General features: G+C 38.8%; 1 protein-coding gene across 1 annotated transcript in view; it reads left to right on the forward strand.

The window, feature by feature from the left end:
* The window catches only part of RBFOX1 (RNA binding protein, fox-1 homolog 1), a 201,241-nt gene that overhangs the window by 57,752 nt on the left and 117,120 nt on the right, over positions 1–26,369 (forward strand). The window contains exons 3-6 of the mRNA XM_021719102.1: positions 8,754–8,897; positions 15,891–15,944; positions 23,035–23,127; positions 24,804–24,864. Coding sequence (XP_021574777.1) covers positions 8,754–8,897; positions 15,891–15,944; positions 23,035–23,127; positions 24,804–24,864 — 352 coding nt within the window. The remainder of the gene's footprint in view (positions 1–8,753; positions 8,898–15,890; positions 15,945–23,034; positions 23,128–24,803; positions 24,865–26,369) is intronic.

Consider the following 26,369-nt stretch of genomic DNA (forward strand, 5'->3'; position numbering starts at 1 on the left):
TTTTTTAAACAATTTCTGCCTTTTATTTTTTTTTTTAAATATGACTGTGTTTTATTTTAAAATCGGGGGTGCAAATACTTGTTTGTTACATGGACATGTTGTGTAGTGATGAGGACTGGATTTCAGAGGGCCCATTCTCCAGATAGTGAACATCACACCCAATAGGGCATTTCTGAACCCTATCCCCTTTCTCCGTCCCCCCTCTTTTTAGGGTCCCAATTGTCTATTTGTTATGGTCCAAGTAACGCTCAGCTGCTCTCCCTTGATACCAATAAATCAAAGGGCCGGGAAACTGATAGAAAGAAGTTTATTTCTGAATTTGAATCCAGGGAGCAGAGCTGGACTCAAGGTCTTTCTGAAATGGTTCTGCCCCCCCTTCAGGCCTGGCAGTCCACTTTTATAGTCCAGAGTTGTCAGTACCCATACATTAGCCATGTGACCAGTAGAGCACTGTATAGAACTTAAGTTGCAGCTGCATTTTACATTTAGATAGTCACAGAGTAAAGGAAGTTTACAAGGCCTAAGACATCATGCATTGCAAAAGTTATACAAATCATAAGACTTACGATTACATTGATACTATATTATTCAAATATATAACTATTAAGAAAGGGAATAAATAGGGATTTACATCTTTGGGCATAGTCTGCAGGGAAGTCAAGAATCCCCTGAAGCTACTTACTGGGAGAGCATAGAAGACAAGGGAACCCTCAGTAATGTGCTCAGGAATGTGCACACTTGAACCCTTGCCATGCGGGACTGTGGCACTATGGATGGACATTAGCGGGTCTCTGTATCATATTGTTTCCATCTTTGTGGCCATTTAGCTCCTGCATATAAGTGAGAACTTATGGTGTTTGGTTTTCTGTTTCTAATTAATTCACATAGAATGATGTTTCTAATTTCTCTCTGTATACTGATTTCTACAGATAACTTCATAGTATGTCCCCCGAGCATGGGTCTACCACATGTTACTCATTCCTTCCTGGATGAATAAAGGTTGCCACCTCCCCCTGGGGCCTACAGACACCCCTGTGATGGAAGTCTTTTATCCTAGCTTGCAGATGAGAAATTTGAGGCTCAGACAGATGTAAGCAGCTGAACTAGGAAGTGATGAAACTAGGGTTTTAGCTCAGGGATACCTAGCTATAAATACCCCTGCCCTGTGCTTCTACTTCTAGTTAACTGGTCATCACCAGAAGATGCCACACAGGTGGACTCAGTAATATCTACACAGGCTCAGAGAGAGGAAGCCATGGGCTGGGGACAGAATCTGAGAGGCACACATTTCTACAAGACTATGCATTTTTCCCCAGTCATCCCTGGATTGGTCGATATCAAAATCCAATTTCACCAGGATTAGTCTTGGGTTGCTCAGAGCTATTCATTGAATTAGGAACGATTATAGCAGAGGGAGCCCTGTGGTTCTTTATTAAGATCTTTGTGGAAGCACTAAGTGATCTTCAGGAGATTAAAGTGCCGGTGGTGTTTTCTTAACATTTATAACCTGTGCCAATACCTGGGGAGTTTGTTTATTAAGAAAAATTTTGCGGCAAATATCCTGCCTCCTAATAGGGCCTTCACACTGGGCCAGAGTATGAGCTGGCATTGCTGTCCTAATGAACTGATTTGGGGACGTCTGCCAAGCGCTGCCTGGAAATCCACTCCTTGAGGTTAATGGGCTTTCCATTCCTGTAGGGTCCCACAGCCATCTCTGTGTAGTGGAGAGGCTGCATCTCAGAGGAATACACAGCCATGGGTCTGAGAAAGAAAAATGAAAGTCTGATGGTTATGAACACTGTTAATAATGACTATTATAATGTCCTCTCCTTATGCTTGGGACTTAGCCATTCACAAAGACTTGGATGTCATTGTCCCGCTCTAAAGTGTCCAGGACAAGGCTACATTTGCCATTTTATGCACCTGCAACCTAAGACCCAGAGATGTGAAGCTAACGGTCTTGTAGTTCACTCATGACCAAGCCAAGCTTAGTTGCTCATGCTACGGATATTTACTGAGAACTTACCCAGTGCTCCAGGTCAGCGATTTCAGGTGGTATGACTTTTGCCTCCCAGGGGACATTTGAATTTCAGATGTTTTTGGTCGTTCCAGCTCAGGAGTAGGCTACTGCCATCTAGTGGGTGGAGGCCAAAGCACGCTGCTGAGCATGCTGCAGTGCACAAGACAGCTTCCACATCACAGAATGAGCCAGGCCCATTGTCAACAGCACCAGCGTGGAGAAATTCTGCTCTAGTGGTAGAGATAAAACTGGGAACAGGACAGCCGCAATCTCTGCCTTTATAGAGTTACATCCCAGTGGAGAAGATAGGGAACACAGATCCACAGAGCAGATGATACAAGGGTAAGAAGAGATGTGTGCTATGAGATACCAGGGAGCAAGAAAAGAAAATTCTGGTGCAGGGCTGGTGCAGTTAATGGGGCGAGTGAAAGTTTCTTGGACGGGTCTATCTGGGCAGAGACCTTACTGGCAAGAAAACAAACCATATGTGTGTCTGGGGAGAGAGTCTTCCAGGCAAAGGAAATAACAAGCACAGAGGCCAAGGACAGGCTGGGCATGGTGATTTATGCCTGTAATTCTGGCTGTTGGGAGGCTGAGACAGGAAGATCACTTGAGGCCAGGAGTTCGAGAATGAAATAATGAATGAGTGAATGAATGAATACATACATATACATACATACATAGTTAGCCAGGTGTAGTGGTGCACACCTGTAATCCCAGCTACTTATGAGGCTGAGGTGGAGGATTGCCTGATCCCAGGAAGTTGAAGCTGTGAATTGTGATGGTGCTACTGCACTCCAGCCTGGGTAACAGAGTGAGACCCCAACTCAAAAAGAAAAGAAAAGAAAAAAGAAAAAAATAATAAAAAGGAGGGAGACAGGAGAAGCAAAGAGGCCAGTGAACAAGAAGAGGGGATAGACAGGAGGTGAGTGAGGAGGTGGTCAGGGCCAGAGCACAGTAAACCTCATAGACAACAATGAAGGCCCAGGTTGGAGGCATCTGAGAGCAGGATGCCTGGGCCACTCTATCCCATACCTCCAAAACCCTTAGTTTTCTGAATTTTTTCAACATACTCCAATCTCTGAGTGGACCTGCATTAATTTGTTGGGTTTTTATGTCCCACCTTCTGATCTCCCAAGTATGGCCATGGAGTGCATTTCTAGTTCAGGTGGGTCCCACTTCAGGGCAAAAATAACTTTAAAGGAAATCAGACACAGATAAATCAAGCATTCTTTCTGTGATAAATTCCCACTGAGCCTTGACATGCTTCAGCTTTGGAGTATAAAGATACAAGAGGGGACCCAAAAAACCCCGGAATGTATTTATAAAAGAATTATGTACTTATTCTCACATGTTTAAACTTCAGTCACCTTCAAAATACTCTCTGATGCAATACACCTATCGAGACACTTTTCCACTGCTCAAGTTTTTGAACTTGTCACTTTTGATGGCTTTTAGTGTTTCTGCCATTTTTTGTTTGTGTTTCACCTCTTCCGCTTCAGCAAAATGTTTCCCTTTGAGGACTTTTTCCATCCAGGGAAACAAACAAAAAATATTGCTCTGGGCAAGATCAGGTAAATAGGGAGGGTGGGGCATGGAAGCCATGCCATTCTTGGCTAAAAATTGCCCAACACTCAGTTCAGCATGGGCAAGTGCTCTCATAAATCATCCATCAGGAATTGGGCAAATGCGTTGAAAGAATCTCCCAAAAAATGCACTGAAGCTGAACGCAGTCTCTCACAACAACGCTAGCTGGTCCACTGATGCTGATGGGTTCCTAGAACACTTACCTAGTGGGAGAAACCTGTATTACAAGGAACCTGCTCTCCAAAAGATAATCCCATTTTTTTTAGGCACCCCCTGGTACGAATCCAATAGCCACTGGCTTTCAGGAATGTACACTTTAGATGGTAAGTTTAGTTAGCAAATTTCCTAGCTTTTTCATGTTTTCTTCTCCTTAGAAATTTCACTTTGTACTTATGCCTTAAACTTTAACAAACCTTTCAAAGATGCTGCAGACATTTACCAGTTTTTGTGAGGCACAGTAGTGGGTACTGGGAACCTCTGAGCACTGTTCTTGTCCTTGAGCGTTGATGGCCTTTCAGGAGACAGATGAAGGGCTTCCCAGTTGGGCTGAGGAGGGTTGTTGCATTTAGGGCTAAGTACAGTAAAGCAGTTTATGAGGCATGGCTGGTAAAGGGAAGATTCAAGTCTCTTCTTTGTTTGTGGACCTCTAATGAGTAACCCCATTGACAGATGGAAGCTTGGAAGGGACATTCTCGCTTCTTCTGGACCTAAAGTGATAGAAAACACATTTCATTTTTGATACTAGCTACTTGTACTGCATGCACTTTTGATTTTCTTGTTTGTTTAGCAGGGGATTGTGGTAGATTGAATGGTGACCTCCAAAAATGATCCATGTCCTAGCCGCCATGAACGTTAAATAAATGTGATCTTATACAGGGGGGGAAGTCTTCGCAGATGTAATTGATTTAAGGATACCAAGACAAGATCGTCCTGGATTTAGGGTGGGCTCTAAATCCAATGACTAATACCTTTATAAGAAGAAAAAGGTAGAGGGAGATTTGAGTCCTGGACACACAGAGAGAAGGAAACCACATGAAGATTACAGCAAAGATTGGAATCATGCTGCTTCAAGCCAAAGAACACCAGGAGACACATAAAACTGGGAGAGGCAAGGCGTGATTCTGTCCTAAACCTCCCAAGGGAGTATGGCACCTTGATCTTAGATTTCTGATCTCCACAGCTACAAGAGAATAAAGTTCTGTTGCTTTAAGTCACCAAGTTTGTGATCATTTGTCAGAAAATGAATACAGAGACCTAAAACGCAGGCTTGTTCTAAAGATGTTTTTCCGAAAGGTTCCAGAAAAAAGAGAAAGAGAAGGAGTTCGCGTGCAATATAAGAGGGAGTAATGATCACCGAGCCCCTAACATGTTTTAGGCTCTGTGGCAGCTGCTCGGGACAGCTCCTGCTGCATTTGGTCCTCACATCCCCTGATGGATGAGTAAACTAAGGCTCAGAGCAGCAAAGTGAGCTGCCTAAGATTAGCTCATAACAAAGATGGACTCACACACAGTCCTGTGTGTTTCAGAAGTTCTGCTTCTTTGTACCGCATCACAATATGGGGTCTGACAATTAAGTCCATGAACTCATCCTAGACAGTGCTGCATACCTATTTGCTGAATATGAATATCAATACAGTCACCTTCGAAGTCCTCCCCTTGGGAAGCTATGCACCAATGCCAGCACCTAGTCCACTCGTCAAAGCTGTTTTAGAACTGAATTCCTTTCAATATTTCCTTTATCTTCAGGTAAAGACAAAAGTCATTTGGGGGCCAGATCAGGTGAGTAGGGACGGTGTTCCCATGCAGTTATTTGAACAGTGCTGCCAACATAGGCACATGGTGGCAAGTTTGTGAACTTAATTGTCAGAGCTCAACAAAGAATAATGACAGTCCTGATGGCCATTCCAGAAAAAGAGTTCCAAAATTGCTTTGACAGTTGGACTAGGCGCTGACATTGGTGCATAACTTCCCAAGGGGAGTCCTTCAAAGGTGACCATAGTGATATTCAGCAAGGAGGTAGGTAGCACTTTTTCTAGGACAATTTGAAAACCTAATTGTCGATCCTTGTATAAACAGGTATGCTCAGTCTGAAATTTTCTTTTTTTCTGTTGCTTCTTCTCAACCTCTACAGTCTAATGCTCCCTTCTTCCCTTTCCATGCACTCACAATGATCTGAAACCACTTTGGTTTACATTTTTATTTTACACATTTCCTTTAAGAATTCTTTTTTAACACACAGGTATTCCTCTTGTAACAATTTATGTGTATGCATACACTACAAAATGATTAATTGAGCGTTGTATGTTTTTATCAAAGGAAACAATGCAAAGATTTCTCCAAAGTCCTGTTTGACTAGAGATGATTAATTTTAATTTTCACATGAGCAGCATAATGCTATTAATCATTTAATATGTTTAATCATAATCTCTGTAATTCCTAATTAGGTTTATTAAACTGAAACATTCAGCAGTTGTGCACAAATCCAAATCTAAGTCTCCTTCTCAGGATGAGAAAGAGCTCATTTTATTTTTGCATTTAAACAGGAACTTCTAACAGGATCAGAAAAAAACCCTGCAAGTCCGGTGTCTTAGGTGCTGCATGTACAAACTTACAATCTTGTTATAGAGTACTAAAACCTCTTACCCCTCTGAAAAATGACAGTCTCATGATTCAAGGTCATTTCTGTGTCGTGGACGTGGAACCAAACCTCATATTACCAGTGGAAAAAACAAGGTTTCTGCTCTGTTTGAGGCTCAATGCTATAATATAGCTCTTTGACTATCACTTGAAGGTGGCAAAGTTGATTGTTCACTTATTTATTCATTACTTTATATATGAACTAAAAATTATTCATTAATTCAATCGGTAAATCAGCCAGCCATTAAACAGACATGTACCATATGTGTCATGAGCTGGGCATACCACACCCTTGCTGTGATCCCTTAGTGTCTCCTCATAGGTTTTAGAATGAAGTTCAGACTCTGACTTTAGCCACATAGTCCTTTGGTCCAGGCCCCAGTCACCTCTGTGATCTGCTGTCCTTACCTTTCTTCATACACGTCCCCTCTGACCAGTCCACATCGAGAATGTTATTTCACATTTCTGCCTCTTTGCACATGCTCTGCCTTGTCTTGGTATAACATCAGTCCCTTCCCCCTCTTCTCTTAGACATCTCTCACTTAAAATTTAACCCCCAGAATTGACAAGCCTTGCTGAACCTCCAGCTGTGCAGTAGGTCCCTGATTTAAGGTCAGTCAGCCCTTTGTGACAGACTTGTATCCCAGCATTTACGATCCGAATTATAATGGTCTTTGTCTACATCTTTGTCTTTCCCTAAACTGGGAACGGCATGTGACTTGAAGGACTGTCCAGTGTCTAGTAGTTGCTCAGCAAAAGACTTGTTTAGGAAGCAAATGAGAACCTTTTCTTTATGTTTCCCAAGAGAGATTTACTCTTCTCTTTTGACATTTAAAAAAAATCACCCATCACTCTAAAAAATGTATTACTTTTTATTTACTGAATATATACCATGTGCCAAGAACTCTGCCAAGTTGTCATACATTATTGTGTCCAATCTTTACAAAACCTTATAACTTTGCAAACTCTTAATATTTCTTATTTTCCAGTTAAGAAAATGATCATTATCATCTTTCCTATTCAATCCTACAGGATAGGTGAAATGACTAAGTACGTTGTTGTTGTCATCATGACGTTACACTTGAAAGTTGAAGAAATTGTCTAGTAGGGTTTTTGATACCAAATGTGCTCGGAAGGTTGATGTGCCAACCAACAGGAGATCTTGACTTTAAAATGCAATTCAGGGTGTGTTAGGAAGGAGAATGCAAATAAAACCTTCGAGTCAAAACCAGGGTTAATGAGAAAGTTACTAATTAATACCCATGTTATTTGGAACTTTCTTTTACATTTCACTTTGCAAAATTGTCTCCTTCTCTAAGCCATCATTATTTTATACGTGGCTGCCTGCATTGAAAATGTTGTCCAGTGTTGTCCAGTTACATGCTTCTAAATTGCTTGTAAATAGGTGAGGATGGTTCCCTGTTCATAATTTTGATAGGTTTCACGTAGGGTTTCCAATCATGGCTGTCAATGAAACCAGTAATCGGATGTAGGTGGCATCTACTGCCACCTAGGGACAGCATATTCTAATTGCAGAGAAAGTATCTAAAAATGAAGCATCTGAAATATCAAAACTCTATAACTGAGAGTATAGCAATAGTTATAATGATACCAGATGGTATACTATGACTTTTCTCCTAGTTCCTGCATAGATGTGAGTGTCAATGTAATATCATGTATCCAGACTTATTTGGGGAAAAGGGTGGTGGAACAATGAATTATACTAATAATATTACACCAACAGAGCATAAAAGAACTTTCTGCCGAGATGGAAATATGCTATATCTTCATTGTCAAACATGGATGCACTCGCTACATGTGGCCCTTGAACGCTTAAAATTCAGCTAATGTAACAAAGCTTTATATCTTATTTGATTACTTAAATGGAAATTGCCACATGTAGTCAACTATAGTGGAAGGCATAGGTTTGTAGAATTAGAACCTTAAAAAAAAAAACAACCAATAAGCTAGGTACTTGGACTGAGGAATGCCAAGCAACCTTTCTACAACATTTATTTCTATTTCATCTGCATAGCCTGAACAAAGACGCAGGTGTATCTCAAGATTCTGAACTGCATCAGTTAAGGATTACACTCTCTTACCTTTAACAATTATTACCTTGTCTTGATGTGTTTTCATTCACCATCCCCCATCCCAGCATCACCCAGTCCCCTTGACTTGATTTATTTTTGTCTATGCTGCTTTTTTCTTACTTCCAACTCTCTATTTATTTATTAGTAGGTTTTATGGTCTGTCTTTTCCCCATGAGAATTATGCTCCATGAGGACAGGGATTTTTGTCTAGTTTGTTCATTGCTGAATCCCAGGTGGGTACTCTGCGGAGGCTCGAAAAACATTTGTTGAATGAACAAATGAATGACTCAGCAGTTTCTTCCTTTCCCTGGTTCCTTTGCTCTGGCCTTTTCCAGCCATTTAGGGGAAATAAAAGCACATGGGAACAGAGCATTTGGGTCCACTCAGATCCTCTTTCTTTCCTCTTGTTCTTTTAGCAGACAGATGATGCAGCACCAACGGATGGCCAGCCCCAAACACAACCTTCCGAAAACACGGAAAATAAGTCTCAGCCCAAGCGACTGCATGTCTCCAATATCCCCTTCAGGTTCCGGGATCCGGACCTCCGACAAATGTTTGGTGTAAGTATTGCCTTTCTTCTCAGCTGTGCCCACTCTGGGGTCCTCAGAGTACTCCCCTTTCATGTAAGTTTTTGGTATTCACAATAATAAGACGAGATATTTATGAGGAGGAAAGGCATTTTAGAGCCTCATTTATGGGTATATTGTAGCTAGCATCTCTTTGTGGCTTCAGCATAAATTTATTTGCATATACTTACCATGTTTCTACTTTGTCAAATGGTCTTCCTCTAATAAGTAATTTGAATGTCAAATGGAAAATAAACTCCTAGATTACCCACTGTTGAAACAAGACGGTTGATGTTCCCAAATATCCCAAATTCAGTGGCCCAGGAACCCACAACATAGCTAAAATATACATTATGAGTCCTCTTGGTTCCCCCTTGGTTCTCATCTGTATCACAATTGTCAGATTATCCAAAAGAGTGACTCATGATGCATTCCTGCATTCTCTACTCTTTCCCAGGCACTGTGCATTTAGATTTCAGATGCAGCTGCAGAGAATAAACTAGTTCTGCATAAAGTTCTGTTTAAAAACAAAAACCACACCAACTTAGGAAAAAAACCCCAACCAATTTCTAAGTCTGACTTGACTCTTGCAGTATACATTATCTTGAAATCAGTGACAAGGATTCAGAGATACTTACTGTGATGTTATCTGTCACAAAGGACAACTTTAAGCCATTGTAAGACACAGAGCAGTCCAGAAGTCACCACCAACCCAGAGAAAATAAATAATAGAATTGCTTTTTTATTGGTCATCATGACTCAGATTTTTTTTTTTTGTCTGAATGATATCTTCACTAACTACTTCAGGAAGAGAAAAGGGATGAGTTTGCCATTTCTGTGAGCTCAGTTCTACCAAAGGACAAAGCTGTGACAGAACTTGGATATCACTTATTTTAGCAAATTTAGCCAGTCAATCTGCCCGTGACATCCAAGCAATGATAGTAACTATCTGTGAATTCAGTGAAAAGAACTAGCCAGGCATAGCACCTCATGCCTGTAATCCCAGCACTTTGGGAGGACGAGGTGGTAGGATCACTTGAGCCCAGGAGATCGAGACCAGCCTAGGCAACATAGCAACAAGATCTCATCTCTACAAAAAATTTGAAAAAGTTGGCTGAGCATGGTGGCACGCACCTACATCCCAACTACTTGGGAGGCTGAGGCCAGGAGTTGAAGGCTGTGGTGAGCCATGATCGTGCCACAGCCTGACAGCCTGGGCAACAGAGTGAGACTCTGGCTAAAAAAAAAAAAAACAAAAAAACCAAACTTCAACCTTAACATTTGACTCAGAGCAAAGGTGGGTTGCTTGGTAACTCTTCTAAGAGTTTATGGATGGATACAAATATTACCAAAAAAATAAGAAGATACCCAAGTTGAATGCCTCCTTCTGAGCAAAGTTGGTATCATTTGCCATATGAAAAGGGGAACTCTGGTTCATGACTCCAGGGCTCTGAGATTTGGAGATTAGCTTGCACCTTTTATTTCTTTTACTCACATGATGCTTATCAAGTATGCATCTGACACAAAAGCAGCACAAGCATCCTACTATTTAAGATACCCAGAGTTGAATCCTGACATTTCAGAGGAAAAGGTCAGCTTTTGCACTTTTATCTCTCTCATTTGGTAATAACCTCGAAAGGAGCCCTCCAACTCTTGCAGAACAGAGATACCCTTGGGCACTTTCAGGTCAAAGATGACTTTGAAAAGTGCAGAGCATTCAAAGTTAGAGTCGAGGTTAAGTGTGTGTGAAGCAGTAAGACCAGGCTTGAATGATGGGCAGCCCGAGGAGTTGTATCCTCTCTGCCACGTCAGGTTAGGAAGATATCTTCCTATTCTCTGTATCTTTTCTCATCAAGTGTCATCGTGATGTTGGTTTTGAATTCTGTTCCTTTAACGACCATCCTGGCACTCTTTCATGGTGTCACTCATCACGGCTCACCCCAGGTCCCACCCCTAATCCCTGATCTTCTTGGTTGTCCTGAAAGTTACTGGAGGCCAGAATGCCAAGTCAAAGATTCCAAATATTCACAGAAATCACAGAGAAAAGATTCTGCTTACATTAATATCTGAATCTCTCTGTTCTTATAGGGGTAAGGCAGATAGTAACTAACAAGATCGTCCCTAAAGACTGTACTACCCATTATCAAATCTTGATTAAAGTCTACTGGTTTTAGAGCCACTTCTTTTTTTTTTTTTTTAAGTCAAGATTTTCAAGCAACTGACAAGATGTCAAATTGACAAGATTACAGGCCAGGCTCAGTGGCTCAGCCTGTAATCCCAGCGCTTTGGGAGGCTGAGGTGAGTGGATTGCCTGAGTCCGTGGGTTCGAGACCTGCCCGGGCAACTTGGTGAGACCTCATCTCTACAATAAATCAAAAATTAGCCAGGCGTGGTAGCACGCACCTGTAGTTCCAGCTACTTGGAAGGCTGAGGTGGAAGGATCTCCAGAGTCCAGCAAGTCGAGGCTGCAGTGGCTGGGAGCGTGCCACTACACTCCAATCTGGGCAACAGAGTGAGATTCCAACTCAAAAAAAAGAAAAAAGCAACAGAAAAAGACAAGATTACAGATACACTTAATAGCTATCGATTAAGAGGATGCGACATCCATTCAGTAGCACTAAAACTATTTTTTTCATCACAAACAGGATCTGTGTCCATTTAAAATATATACAAGTTTTTTTCAGTGAGTTTTGCCTATGAAAATTATCAGGCGTATATGGATTCATGGACCCGTTGCAATGACTCTCTGGCCTCTTTGGCTTACAACCACTATGGAATTTAAACACTAAAAATCTGTTCTTCTTGGCCAAATATTGATGGCTACAAAACCATTCTTGTTATATGATACATGTAGCAGCATGAATCACATTGTGAGGCAGATCTGTAAACATTCTGACTGGCAAACTAACTCCCACTAGAGTTTAGGAAATTTAATCTGATTTTCTCTTTCAGGTCATAGCTACTAGAAGAAAGTAAATTTTAATTCCAATTAGGTATTTTTCAAATCATTTGGACATGAGGTGTCCTCTCTCTTTTTGGTGCTCTATCCTGTCTTTGTCATCTCACTTTGGCAGGGTACAGTGAGGACAGTTACAGAGAAAAACACTCACAAAGATCTTTGTGCTTTTTCCCCCCTTTTGTCTCTTTTGTTAAATATGAGCATGGGATTTCAAAGTCAAAAACAAAACAAGACAAAAAGAAACTTCCCTTTTCAGGCTGCCTAAAACTTGGCAGTGTTTGCAACAACTTCTGTAACCATTAATAATTCAACCATGATGTTTGCCACTGCTGCATGCCTGATGGTTACTGCAGTGTCTCACATTTTATTTTTAATTTGTATCTCCAGCACCTCTTCATTAAGATTAGAATACTGGTTACTTTCTTCCACAGTGCACTTCAAATTTTTACTTTCTCCTTTTGGAAGTATTTGTTTCAATGTTTGGCTTTAAGTCTTCTAGCTCATCTTATCTTTCTTTCTTTCTTTTTTTTTTTTTTCCTTCCTTTTTTAAGATGGAACATTCCTTGGGCAAGAGGTTACAAAGCAGAAGCCAGAGTCTTTAAAGTTGGGGTATGAGTGAATGGACCTATTATATTATCAGTGGTGTTGATACTAGATATTTCATTAGAAAGGATGTTAGTTCTAGTCCTGGCTACTTTTTTCTTGAGCTCTGTCTTCATGCTAGGGATCATACATGAGCATGCATTTTTTTTTTACATATGAATTTTTGATGATTCCAAGAAAGGAATATATGGATTTCCACTGAACCAAATCGATTGCAATGCATTGCCCCTAAATAGACTGCTTAATTTAATTTAATATGAAAAATTTAAACATTCTGGACGTAGGGGAGGGAAGTGGGTTATAATATATCCAGACCTCTGATGCAACACATGCTGTCACAGAATTGTTTTCAGAAACAGTTGTTCAGTGACTACAGGATTTGTGTTGATGCCACAGCCTGACTTTTGTTATCAAAATACAGACCCTCTGGGCAGGAAAATGATCTGTCAAAACTTCTCTGTATCATCGCAGAAAACAAACAAACAAAAAACATAGATCACATGACTTTCAGCATTGGCAAAAGCTTTAATGATCACTTTTTAGTAATAAATGGAGATGGACTTGCCTGTACCTTCAATGTTAATCACCTACCATGATATTATGAGTAGTGAAGTCATTTTGGGGGGACATGGCATGGTGTCCTCTACTTCTGCATTCCAAACATGAAGCTGACTCTGAGAAAAACTGGGATGATGCGTTTTCTTTGCCTCCATGCACACCCTTTTATCTAACCTTTACTTTCATGTTTTATGCTGTATCCATTGAACATCCTTCACAGTTTTTCAGAGAAATATTGTTTGATCTGGGAATGTCTAAAAATGCTTGGTACATATTTGCCCAAGTTCGTACCTGTAAGCTTCTGGATTTGGTTCTTGAAGCAGCTATTGAGGCACCTTGTGTGGATTTGAGGCGTTGCTGAACATTGCTGTTGAGCAAACAAATGCTAGTTAGGTCTGCGAATGAGTCGTGTCTATTTAAATTGAAAATGTGCCAGCTGTGTTTACATCATTAGTTCCAAACTTCCCAATTAAACTGTTGATACTATAAATATAGTTCACAACTGTCTTAGAAATGGGGCTTACATCAGCATTCTTCTTAGGGCTTGTTTCACTGGTTTTGAAAGCCATCAGCCTAATGGCAACTGCCAAAGAAGCAAACTTTGAGACCATTTCAGGGCAGATGGTGCCATTGTTTCATTTAGGGAATGACACATGCTAAGATTGCTGTTTGATTGGTTCTATCTCAACCAGATCTCATTTTGAAGGAAGTGTTTTTGTGTTGACTGCTTAGAGAATATTCTGTAGATGACATTTGCATTATGGAAGAGGCTCTTTGCAAACTTCTCCTTCCATAAATATATGTGCTTCTGGGCTCCTACACCTGAAATAAACATGATCATGTCTGTGTGGACTGAAGTTCACAAGTTGGAAGATTCTTTACTCTGATATTCAGTTCACTTTTGAATGGCAAATCCTCCGTTTCTCAATGAAGATTTTCTTCTGTTTTCATTGGTTTTTCTCTGACCAAAACTAGGACACTGATAATGCTCTGTAAAAAGATGTTCTCTTGACCAAAAGAACATTTGAGTGTCCACAAACTACACAATGAATTAGAGGCATGTTTCGTGGTACTTCCCCTGTATATGCTAACAGTATGCCCCTTCCATATCTTCTAGTTGAGCCTTCTATTCTTGGTTTCTTCCTACTTCTCTGTGAAATAAAGAAGTACTAGTACTTCTGTTCAACAAAAAAAGTGCAAGTCTGTGATCTTGACTGAGTAGAGTACATACTCTGAGGGGTGGGCACATTGCCATGACTCATCATGACAAATACTGGGTAACTTCATTTCATATTCAGTGGGCATATGCATATTTTTTCTGCCTTTCTGAGGAAGGTAGATTTCCTTGGAATGTTCTAGAGGACATCTTCTGTATGTCCCAAACAATCTGTTTTTCGAATGTTAGTAGGACCCTTTTGACATCCACTCTGGGTGTCTTGATAGTCTGTGACTGGAGCACATTAGTCACTCAAGCTTCCCCTGCTTCTCTGTGTTCTGATTGCTCCTTTTTTTGTCCTGCCCCACCCCTCACCCCAATCACTCTATCCTCTGCTACATAAAAGTGTGCTTAATATTCTAAACCCAGAAAGAGAGAAACAGAACACAGACTCTCTTAGGGTAATAAAGGATACGGAATACCAAAGCAAATAAGTAACGGGAAAGCTCAAAACAAAAAAGAGGATGGAAATATTTCTTTGTGTTGTTCTGTTTAATTTTTAATCACTCAAATGGACATTTGCTCTTGTTTTACACTGAGGTAAAATTCCCATTTTGTTCTTCTCTGGGCCATGGTACATGATTTTACATCATCTCCTCCCATCTGCCCTTATGTAGTGTAGACCATACTTAAGAAATACCCACACTACTTCATATGATCTAAGCAAACTGAAAAGATACCAAAGTCAGGGGAAAGGATTTTGGATTATCAGATGCTTCTAGTTTCAGAGCCCAAGTTTCCTCTTTTAAAGTTTGTATCAATAATTGCCTCATATTCATTTTTTACTAGAACTGCCTGATTTAACCAATTTTAAAAGATGTAAGATACAATTGTTGAATTTGAAGTTTAGGTAAACAGCAAATATGTATGTCCCAAATATTGTAGGGGACGTACTTATCCTGAAAAATTTGAAATTTAAATTTAACTGGGTGTCTGTATTTTATTTGACTATCTAGTTTATGTATAATCTGAATCTTTCTTTCTGGAGTTTTTTATGGAGACTATTTATGCTAATTGCTTCAAACCTATTTGTTTGACAATATGGAGAATTATCTTGAGAAAAGCACATTCCAGCCTAAGGGCTGAACACAACTGTGCTGATATCTTGATTATGATTGGTGACTGGATAGTAGGGAGAGCTTGCTTTTATATTTGTAATTTATTTGTATCATATGATCTAGCTGCTCCTGGATTCTGTGTGAGTTAAAGATCAAAACTATCAATATCATATTCTAGTTGGACATTTTAATTATAAAAATCCCACCTTATTGAGAATGTTTCTTCCAGTGTTTAGTGGAATAGACCAGAAGGATCATTAGATATACAGTAGTTTTCAATCTCTGATGCTCATTGCCTGGGAAAACAGTCATGCACTCATTAACAAAATAGAATTAACTTCTTGATTAACATTTATATCAGACCCTGAAAGAACATTTCACCTGTTGATGTATGCCATATTAAGAAAAAATATGCAGGACTGTGTTTTGGGTTTTTTTCTCTTTTTTTAAGAACATAACTATAAAACAATATACAAAATATATTGTTGATATTAAAAAGGGAAAAAATATGACAGGGAAACAAATACCAGTGTGCACAATATGATCTATTCCATTTCTTTTCGTGCTTATAAAATATTTCTCTTTTTTTGCAGCAATTTGGTAAAATCTTAGATGTTGAAATTATTTTTAATGAGCGAGGCTCAAAGGTAAGCAACTTAATTCACTTTAGAATTGCTTAGCTTACTTAAAAATGTTTGTTATGAATAAGGGGAAACAACTGCACTATTTTAATCAGCACCTGGTGAAAAGATACTTCAGTGGAAATTCCTTTAGAGACGACCTCCATTTTTCAAAATGGTGGGAATACATTGGGTTCAGTTTACAATGTATAAAGTGGATAATTTAAAATTAAATTAAATTATCCTGTTTTATACACACACACACACACACACACACATACACACACACACACACACACATAGAAAATTTCCAGAGGAAAATTACCCATGCTTAAAAAATAATGATGTTGTTACATTTTTGTTTTTCAGTGATAATTATGTTCTTTATATTAAAAAGTCAGTTGATAGTCTCATGAGCAGGTAAATATGTGATTATTCTGTATTAATAAAGTGCAGTTATTTTCCTGGGTTGTAGGGGAAAATTTTCATATACACCAACCTTTTGAATATAATTGTATTCATTAGTACATTTACAAATCAACATTTTGCAATTTGCCATTGCTTTGAGTTTGTTTTTTTCCTAGGAATTCAATTTTTAAATAGATTTTCCTAGAGTGCATAGAAGTCAGGGGCTATATGGAGAAATTCAGGCACCTTCAAAATAGATACATGTTTGGAGAAGAAAAAACAGACTCTTCCAAAGCATCCTTTCTATCCGTGGTTATCTAAGTGTGCTTGCAGACCAAGAATAGCAGCATTACCTGGAACTTATTAGAAATGCAGTTGCTCAGGCTCCAGCCCAAACCTGTTGAATCAGAAATCGAAATTGGACTGAGCAATCTGTGTTTTAACTGACCTTCCCAGGCTGTCCTTAAAGTTATCAACATGGTGTTTTTCTATTTTAGCCAAATACCAAGCCTTTGCCTGAATGCAGAATATCCCTTTGCCCCTTTAGTATTCTTTTCTTGTTGTGGCTGCACTTATCAGTGTCCTTTATCTACCAGGACCCACAGAAAATTCAGGAGCCCCATCAAAATCTTCCTTGAGGAAAACAGCCATCAGGCATATCAGCAGACACTGTGTGATGACAGGGAGTGATGTTGGAGAAGGATAGGGTTATGGATGCCCACAACCACAGAATGAACACTTATTTTTATCTTCTTTTTTTATTTTTTATTTTTAAGATGTGGGGTACAATTCATGGTTAGGTATACAAATGGTTATTGTACAGGTAGAGTTTGGGCCTCACTTTGGTCCACTTTTAATAGCTCTCCCTCACTTCCTAGCTGCCATTCTCCAGGTTGTCAGGAATTTTAAGCTCTCTTTGCCTTCCATCCTCAGACTATGAAAGTGAATGTTGAGAGAAACTGCTTGCCAAATACAGAGAGATCCTGGTTCTGGCCCCTTGGCTTTCCTTACACAGGCAGTTTGAGACAAGTCAGTATCCTGGAGGATACTAAGAAGTAATGGTTTTCTAGAGAGTGTCACAGGACACAGTGCTAGCCAACTCTCTTGGGTATATAACCACCTTCTCCCCATGAAGTCAACTTTTGAATTTATTACTTCTTGGACAGTCTGCAATCGCCTTCTCTCCTAAGGAGACTTAGCTCTGAATTGAGGGAAAGATTCAGCATTCTTTCCTCCATGGCCGAAATTATATTGTGACCTGTCAGATGAGAAAAAAACAACAAAAAAGGCAACCCATTATACTCTGCAGTTCTACTCATTCATTGTCATTTTTCCATAACGTCAGATGTTTTGTAGCCATTCTTAAAATTAACTCTCTTTCTGCTTCTTGTGTGAAAATCTTTACAGAGACTATTTCTGTATCTTCAAAACAAAGTGTATACAGAGAAAAATGTGCCCAGCCTAATCCTGTTCACTCAGGTCTGATGTGTTCTTGGCAAAATTGTAGAAGATGACCCAAATGTTGGTCAACTTGCCTCTAACCTTATAGCAGCATTGCCTTTACATAATTTTTTGTTTGTTTTTGAAATGTATATTTAATTTATATTCTGTTTTGTAACTTTGACCAGCTGAAGAAAGCTATTTAATTCCTTTCAAGAGCTGTTTTGGGACATTAGAAGAATATCATTTGCTATTTTGAAAGTACAATGGCGGTGCTATTTTTAAGGCTTTTTCCGTCATTCCCATGATTAGCCTGTCTCTGGGGGCTTCAGGAAAGAGACCATTTAAGTTTACTGCATTCAGAGACTGACTCTGTGAAGCTGCTTTTTTTTCCCTTTATTCTTTTGGTTTAGGAAGCATCCAAAATAGCTTCTCTCGGTGGGTGTGTTCCCTCTGAAAGAACTTGTCTTGCAGGTGTTGGATGACTGTTTAGGTACTGCTGGAATGTCGTGGAGACAGTGCATTTGGGAACTGCTAAATGGGAGTAGTAGCTCACACAGGGATATTTTTCATACTTGACATTATCCTTTATGGGAAAGGGCTTTATTTAGAGAAGCATTTCCATTTTAATGGTCGAGGAACCTGAACCGTTGTTATGACCTCATTTCCATCATTTGGTGCTGAAGAGACAGCCAGGAAATTAGTGGGCTTTTAAGAACTAGGAACTCACCTTCTGGCCATTCGTTCCCTATGGCACAATCCCTAAGGCAGGCCACTCAATGCTGAGTGATGATGGCCGTGTGTGTTGGGGTGGTGTGTGTGTGTGTGTGTGTGTGTGTGTGTGTATGTGTGTGTGTACATACACACTTACACATTCACAGGCAGGATCTATGTTATTCTAAGTATAAAGTAATTATTTAATAGAGGGATGGATAGCAAGTAAACAAAAAAACATATTTTTTTAAAAGGTATGGCAGGCTTTGAAAATGAGAATTAGAAAGCATTCAATGGCAAGTGATTCTTTATTTTTCCGTTTAGGAGATTTTTAACCATTTTGTTTGCTGCTGAAATGATGTATGTGGGGGCTATAGACAGATATAACTACTCTTTAAGTAGATACCTCAGAAGCATACAGTTTGATCTTTGATTCAGTAGATGTCTGTAAGCATTTGTTGCATTTCAGGAGAACTAACCATGAGTGGGACATAAGTGCATCCTGTCCTGGTAGATTTTTCTTGAATAGCAGAAGTGACAGACAATTCATATGAGTGACTACAGTGATGTATGCTATGTTCTGTGGTGATGGTGATATGAGAGACTGTTGAGGGTCCAAGCAGGCAGATTGATGTTCGAAGGTGGGGAAGTTTCCAGAAAAAAGGGAGCATTTATACCGAGTGAAAGGTGAGTAGGAATTTCCCACAATAAGGAAAGAGAGATGTCTTCCAGGCAGAAGGGGTTGTGTGTACAAAGGTCACTGGAGATAAGTGACGTGTGAGGCTCTTGGTCTCACAGGAAAATGCCATCTTTAGACGCCTCCCAACAGCACCCCTCTTGTAAATATGAGTTCTCTGCACTAGAAGCCAGAGGACTCGGTGTTTCATATAAAATGAAAAACAGTGCATCCATCCACCCAGGGTGCTTTATTTAAGCCTACTTAAGCCTTTATTTGAGATATAAAATGGTGTATTTGCATGAATGCAAAAAAAGGGAAGATATCACCTAAAAATACCAAAGTCCAAAAAAGAACAATAGCTAGGACACAGGAGGGTCATAATTTATGATTCACAAGAGGATTTTAAAGTCAGCGCATCATGCCGGTCTGGTAGTCCTTTGAAGGTTGCATTATCTGACCTATTGATTATACCTGCTCATCATAGGATGGCACAGGCCACAGATTTCCTCAGTAGCATTGAAGGTAAGCCCTAGAAGGTGTGTCTCTGATGCTCCTATTTATAGTCCTTCATGTGCTTTTGATTTTTAAGGGGTTACACATCAGCATCACACCCAGCTCCTAAGCTCAGTAAGCCAAGCCCAGAATATGCTTGTTTTGTTCTCCCTTTTTAAAAGGGCTGAGGTAAAAATATTCATCATCTTTTTAAAAACTGCAAGTTGTTGTTTCCTTGACTTAGAATTCCGACCAAGAGGCAGGTCAGAAAAAACAACCCTGGTGTCTGCTGTCAAAGTTGCCTAACACCTGTGCTTTCTAGAGAGGGAATCTGATGTTGGAGAGGACCAGGTGAGAGTCTGTCTGGTTACAGTGCAATTACCCACATGAGAATTCTTATATCCTGATGACCCAGGAGGCCGTATCACTTTTTGTCTGGATTGGAGATAAATTTGTCCAGTGGAAAGGGTAGGAAAGTCTGTTTGATGTTTTGAGGACTGTTGCTGAGCAAGTTCGTTCTATACCCAACTTTGCCAAATCTCAGCTAATCATCTCAGCAACATGAAAGAGGAGTATTAAGAACAATCTCTCGGGGGGGGGGGATTAGCAGAAAATAATAAGAACAATAATAAAAACATCAATATATTCTTTTTGCTTTTAAAACAAGTGACAACTTGAAGAATAGATTGGGGTATTTCCTTTTTAATTTATGCTCTTTCCTTGGAATTCAAAAGGGTACTTTTATCTCCATCCTCTTTTCTTGATATGCAGAATGCTGTCTTGGGTTCAGATTTGAAGCATGAGAGTAAGATTCTTTAGGATAATGTTGAATAGGTGGGTTGAGTGTTCTACCCAGTGCTGTGAGAATAATGACTGCTAGTCCCCGTAGGCAGAAATGATGCCACCTAGCCCTTTAGCTATAAGACTGGGGCCATGGGTTTTCTTTTCTTGCCTAGTGAAAAAAAAAAAAAAAAGTCCAAAGTCCTAGTTTCCTTTCTTTCTTTTGGAATGTGTGATATGGGTGTGGATACCAGGGAGTTAGGCTTATGAGGGAAAATAAGACATTGCCAAGAAACCTTGGACATGTGATTTTGGCTGTACTTACACATCTCAGCTCCAAATAACTGAGTCAGATAGCCATCCTCCTCAAAAATCTATAGAAGGCAGCAATGACAATACAAAATTCTACTTATTATTAAGAACCGACACCCTCCTTTGATGGTTTTGACAATGCATGATATGAGAGGTCATGGTAATCTAATTTCTGGGCCACACAGCTTTTTAGGCAAACAGATTTCTGGGCTTCACTCTGTGATTCTGCTTCAGAAGATACAAAGCAAGATCCAGGAATCTAAATGTTTAATATGCTCCCCGGTTACCTTCTGGGCTTCTGGAGATCCATAACCAAGATTTAGAGCAATCAAAGAAAGCAACTCCCCTACCCCATTCTGTCTTTTTTCTTTTGAAGAGCTATTTTTAAACTATTCAGTTGGCAAATGTATTTGAGTACCCAATATGGGCATACAGTATGTATAAGACTAAGGAGGACCCTTTTATGGAGCATATAATCTTCTGTTATCCAAATAACTTGGGTTTAACTTAATCACAGACCCTCACTATAGGAAAGACCATGAAAGGTTAATTTGATCCAGTGCCCCAAGGTAAAGAAACTTAATTTTTTTCAAGGGTCCATTTACATGTGGCTTTTTCCAATCCAGAAACGGTATTTGTAAAATATGTGACACATGTATACCATGGACTGACTTTTCCTGTACTTGCATTCCACAAAGTGATGGTGAGACTTGAGTATGCAAGGCTTTTGATATCAGTGAGGGTGCTCAAACCAATCCCCAGTGGACCCAGGGTTGACTATACATGGAATCCTAACCTATGATCATTGAATGCATCCACATTTCCTGTCCTCAGTGGGTGAGGCCATCTTGACTGTTGGAAAGTTCTCTCCTAGCCAGCCCATTGGACAACACATCTCCCACCAGCCTTACATATGGAAGTCACTGTGGAGATCTGATATGGGATTGGGTGTTAACACCAGTTGGTTATGTCTATCACATATTTGTAATTATTGTGTATCTCATTAGTAAAACTGAATATTACATGGCCCCAACTAAGCTTAGAGCCAATGTTTACCTTTATGTTAGGATTATTCAAAGCAGAGAGGAGTCCCAATATATTGCATTATCTCACCCAGTTTACTCTGTGGAAACCAGAAAGAGCTGAGCAAATTTACACTGGAATTGCTCAAAAGGTTGGTGTATATTTCTGAACAAGATGTACAAATATTTTTAGGGGTTTTAAAAATAATGTGTCATATTTTCTATACTCTTCTTAGGAACAGTGTCAGTGAAGAAAATAGATGGATTTTGACACATGAGGTCTAGTCGGGTTGTTTTTTTGAGGTTGAAATATTAAAAGCAAAACGTACCTGTGGTGAAGTAAAGGGTATATTTGTTTTCTATCAGTAAAAAAGGAAGTACTCAGAATGTTGTTGTAAATTATATTCTATTAACAAAGCATCTTTATTTTGCTACCTGTTGATATGACAAGTGAATACCAGCATATATCTTAGAACTTTATAATATGTATATACATTTCCCTTTTTGTTTAATAAAATAGTATGGAAAGTTGTCAAATGCAAACGCATGTATATTGTTGGGGGGAAGCATTACAGTAAAAACATGATTTGAATTGTTTGTATTATTAATCAACTTGTTTATTTCTATTCATTTCATGTGATTTTTTTGTTTATTTATTAGACCAAATAGTTTAAGATTTGTTATAAAAAAGGTCTTTCCTTTTTTTTAGGCTTTTAACTTTTATTTTTGAGAAGTAAAGGCTGTAGAATTGACAAATTTGAATAACCCTAAAATTGCATGAAGAAGAGATGTTCTTAAAACCACACGGCATGACTCTGTAGGCAATGTTAGAGTATTTTGGCATTCATTGTTGAATTTTGTGCACACGTTTTAGTTTATTTCATTTTTAATTTGCATGTCAAGAAAGTGGTTCCCTTTTTTTTCTCGTTATTTCATTTTATTCTCTGTGAAGACACTGTACATTTATTTTGATCTCATTTTCTTTTCGTTAGATTTATTTTCTTCCGTAGTGACATTTAGAAAGGTATTTTTGGTATCCTTCTTTGAATTCTTCAGGGGTTACAGCTAACTGGTGACAGAAAAAAAATCTTGTTCACATTTGTCGCTTAATTATTGCACATCTTAGTACTCTTATAATTTCTCTAATTTGCATGTTACAGAACTGAAGCCAGGACAAGAAATAGAAATTAAAGCGAGAGAACATTACAAAGTGGTCGTTGACTGAAATAATAATCTGCATGTTGTTTTCCCTTCTCCCTCCTGCATGCAGGGATTTGGTTTCGTAACTTTCGAAAATAGTGCCGATGCGGACAGGGCGAGGGAGAAATTACACGGCACCGTGGTAGAGGGCCGTAAAATCGAGGTGCATGTTCAAAATATTTTCCTTTTCATCTTTTTTATAAATGTCTGCTTCACGCTCATTCGTTGTTCCAGAAGCATCATTGGCGTCTTGTATGTGATCCTTCTCCCTCTCATTGTTTATATATATATATATTTATATATAAAAAGGAAAACTGGCCTTACTTTTTTTTCATTTTACTTTATTATGTTACTCTTATTACTGCTGAAAGGTGGATGGCAAAAGTGAGACAAAAGAAAGGTTAATTGGAAGAGGTTTTTTTAATTATTATTATTATTTTCCATGTTTTAGAGTCAATGGGTGCAGTAGGTTCCAACGAACAGACAGTGTTACAAACCAAACAAAATACAGAACAGTTTATTTTTCTTTCCACTTCAGAGTTGAAGAGGGATCCACAGTGGTTTGCAAATTAAACCAAATTGTGATGAAGATTTGTTTTTGGTTTTTTTTTTAAATGAGAGGTTTTTGTCATTAAACCTTTCATTTTTTTTTTTTTAAAGAAGCCAGTTGGAATTTCTGTATTCTTTTGATCATCAAGTGAATAAGCAAACAGGATTTCCTGTTCACTATCTGGCCCCTATTCATTAAAGCAGAAATACCCAAATTCTGACACTCAGAGTCTATTGTTTGTGCCACTGGGATCTCCCTCAACATAGCCACAGGGTCATATTTGTTAAAACTTAAAAAAAAAAAAAAACCAGTTAAAATGCTTTAGTCTTTGGAGTAAGATGTTGCATATTTTGCCTTTCATTTTCCCCCTTCGACGATAACGCTTAGGCCCCTCACCAAACTCTCAGTAACCATGGTAACTGTATACAAACCCATGCTGGCGATGGTGGTGAATGGTAAGTGGTGAAGTCCATCTGCCGTTTCACGTATTTAGTGCTGATATATCTATATACATATATATACCACGTGAATTTTTTTGACTTGTCGTATTAAGTTTTCTTGATGCTCTATTTTTTTGGATATTGGTACGCCTGTAATTGAGTGTACGTTCTAAGCTAGCCTGGGAGGCACTGACTGGATTGAGTTATGACCGGTGCACATCTTACTCAGATTGTTAACTCCATATTGTGTTAAACAATGCACCCTCTCTTTTATCCTTTTGTTAGCTGTGACTTTAAAGCTTGAATGATTTTGTTAATTCTTGCGATGTAAAAGGCTCTTGTTCCAAGTGTTGAATGCTAGATGTTGCTTTCCCAATGGTTCTTCCCTCCTAAAGTGTTGCACACTGCTAAAATTTGTTTGTCCTTTTTTTTGACATTTATGTTCCCTTGTACCTTGTCTCCTCCCTCTTCTCCACTGCATGTTCCTTCATATGAACTTTATTTTCATTTAAAAAATATTTATTGTTTCTGTGTTACCATGGAGTACACGCATGCTTTTAAATCTTCAATTATGCAGTATCTTTTAATTTGCTTTTATTGTCTCTTTATTAAACTTTTAATGATATGACATTGCTTTAGTGAAATGATTTGTAAGTTAAAATGGTTATGAAGTAAATGTAATTTTTAAAATGTATGATTTTGTTATGCACCTACTGCCTTTTATAACTTAAAATGCATTTTAGTTTGTAGTTTTTTTTTAATAAGTAATCACAGTCATAATGCATGCAATTAATTGAATTGTGAGCCGGCCCTCGAATATGTGCTCATTTGAGTTTTCTATGTACATAGGTAAATAATGCCACAGCACGTGTAATGACAAATAAAAAGACCGTCAACCCTTATACAAATGGTAAGTAGAGATTGGTCTTTTACAAGACATCACTTCTCTCTCTGAATCTATTAAGTGTTATAACCAGGGAATCTGTTTCAACATGCCATGTTTGCCTCTGCGTGGCTACTGTGTCCTTGCTCCTGGCCATGCTACAGTGAACCACTTAAATCAATAAGATAATTTTCACAACAAAGGCAAATTTAGTTTCCAGGTGAAGTGTGCATGCCCTTTCTGTCTCCAGAATAACTCCCATTTGTAATTGAGATGCAGTCATTATTTAAGAATTGGTTGGGCAGTTTAATTTGTTGTTATAGGGAGTTGAGGGAAGGATGGAGGCTTTGTTTGTTTTTTTGCCACCATCTTCTCCTTGGTCACTAATTACTCTCAGAAATGTGACCACATAATTTAGTTCTGACTTTGAGTCTTCTCTTGAGATCTTGGGCATTTGAAGTGCTTTGGAGGGTACCCCATGACTGAGTTCCACAGGGTTAGCAGCAGATGTCAGTGGTTTCTGTGTTCCTCTCTGGGTTGCCTTGTGTTCTTTTGTTCCTGGTGAAAATATTTCTTTGTATTGCAGACCACCAGAATGATACAATTCAGCCCTTACTAACTGATAAAACTTCTCAAAGATACTCTGAAAAAAAATCCCACAAAAATGGGAAGAGCTTATAAAAATACCTATCAGGTACAATGTTCATTATTTGGAGAATAGGGACACCAGAAGCCTAATCCCCACCAGTACACAGTATACCCCCATAGCAGACAGGCACCTGTACCCCCAAATCTAAAATAAGAAAAAAAATAAAGTACAATAATAAAGCGTAAAAAAAAAAAAGAAATAGTTGCACAACAAAGAGTCTACTTAGAAAAGAAAAAAAATTAAAATATTTTAATCCTCAAAATCTTTTAAGACCTATGGAGGAAAAATCTGCTGCTATGCTAATCATACTTAATTTTACCAAAAACTAAAGAGAAAGTAATGCACTAATTTGAAATACATACACTTAGTAGAATATACTCTCAATATAATAGGGTTCTAAGGTGAATGACCAGAAGAATTATTTATTCTGCCAATCATCTTTCTCAGCTCCAATAGCCCAAGACATACCCTTAAATGGTATAGACCATTTCTACAACAGACTTTGAATGCCCAGTGCTGAAATTAAAAAATACCCTCCGATTTATGTGTGATGAAGTTTTTCTACTTGAGTAAAAATAATAGCTCTGACACTTGCCAGATTTAATATGTGATGGTGTCAGACTGAGTGTTGAACATATCCTCTAATTATGAAGTTGTACAGGTGCTCAGACACAGGTGTGCCTGCATGCGAATGCATAGGTGCTGTGTGTGCTGAGTCAGAAAATGAAGCAAGGAAAGCCAAATATTATTCCTTAAGCCATATATATATATATACTTTTTTTAAAAAATAGGAGTCCCTGTCACCCAGGCTGGGGTGCAGTGGCATAGTCACGGTCACTGCAGCCTCAACATACTGGGCTCAGGTGATCCTTCCACCTCAGCC

The sequence above is a fragment of the Carlito syrichta genome, unplaced genomic scaffold (genome assembly GCF_000164805.1).
Source record: "Carlito syrichta isolate Samal-C Ts95f unplaced genomic scaffold, Tarsius_syrichta-2.0.1 Scaffold314127, whole genome shotgun sequence".
Taxonomy (NCBI): Eukaryota; Metazoa; Chordata; class Mammalia; order Primates; family Tarsiidae; genus Carlito; species Carlito syrichta.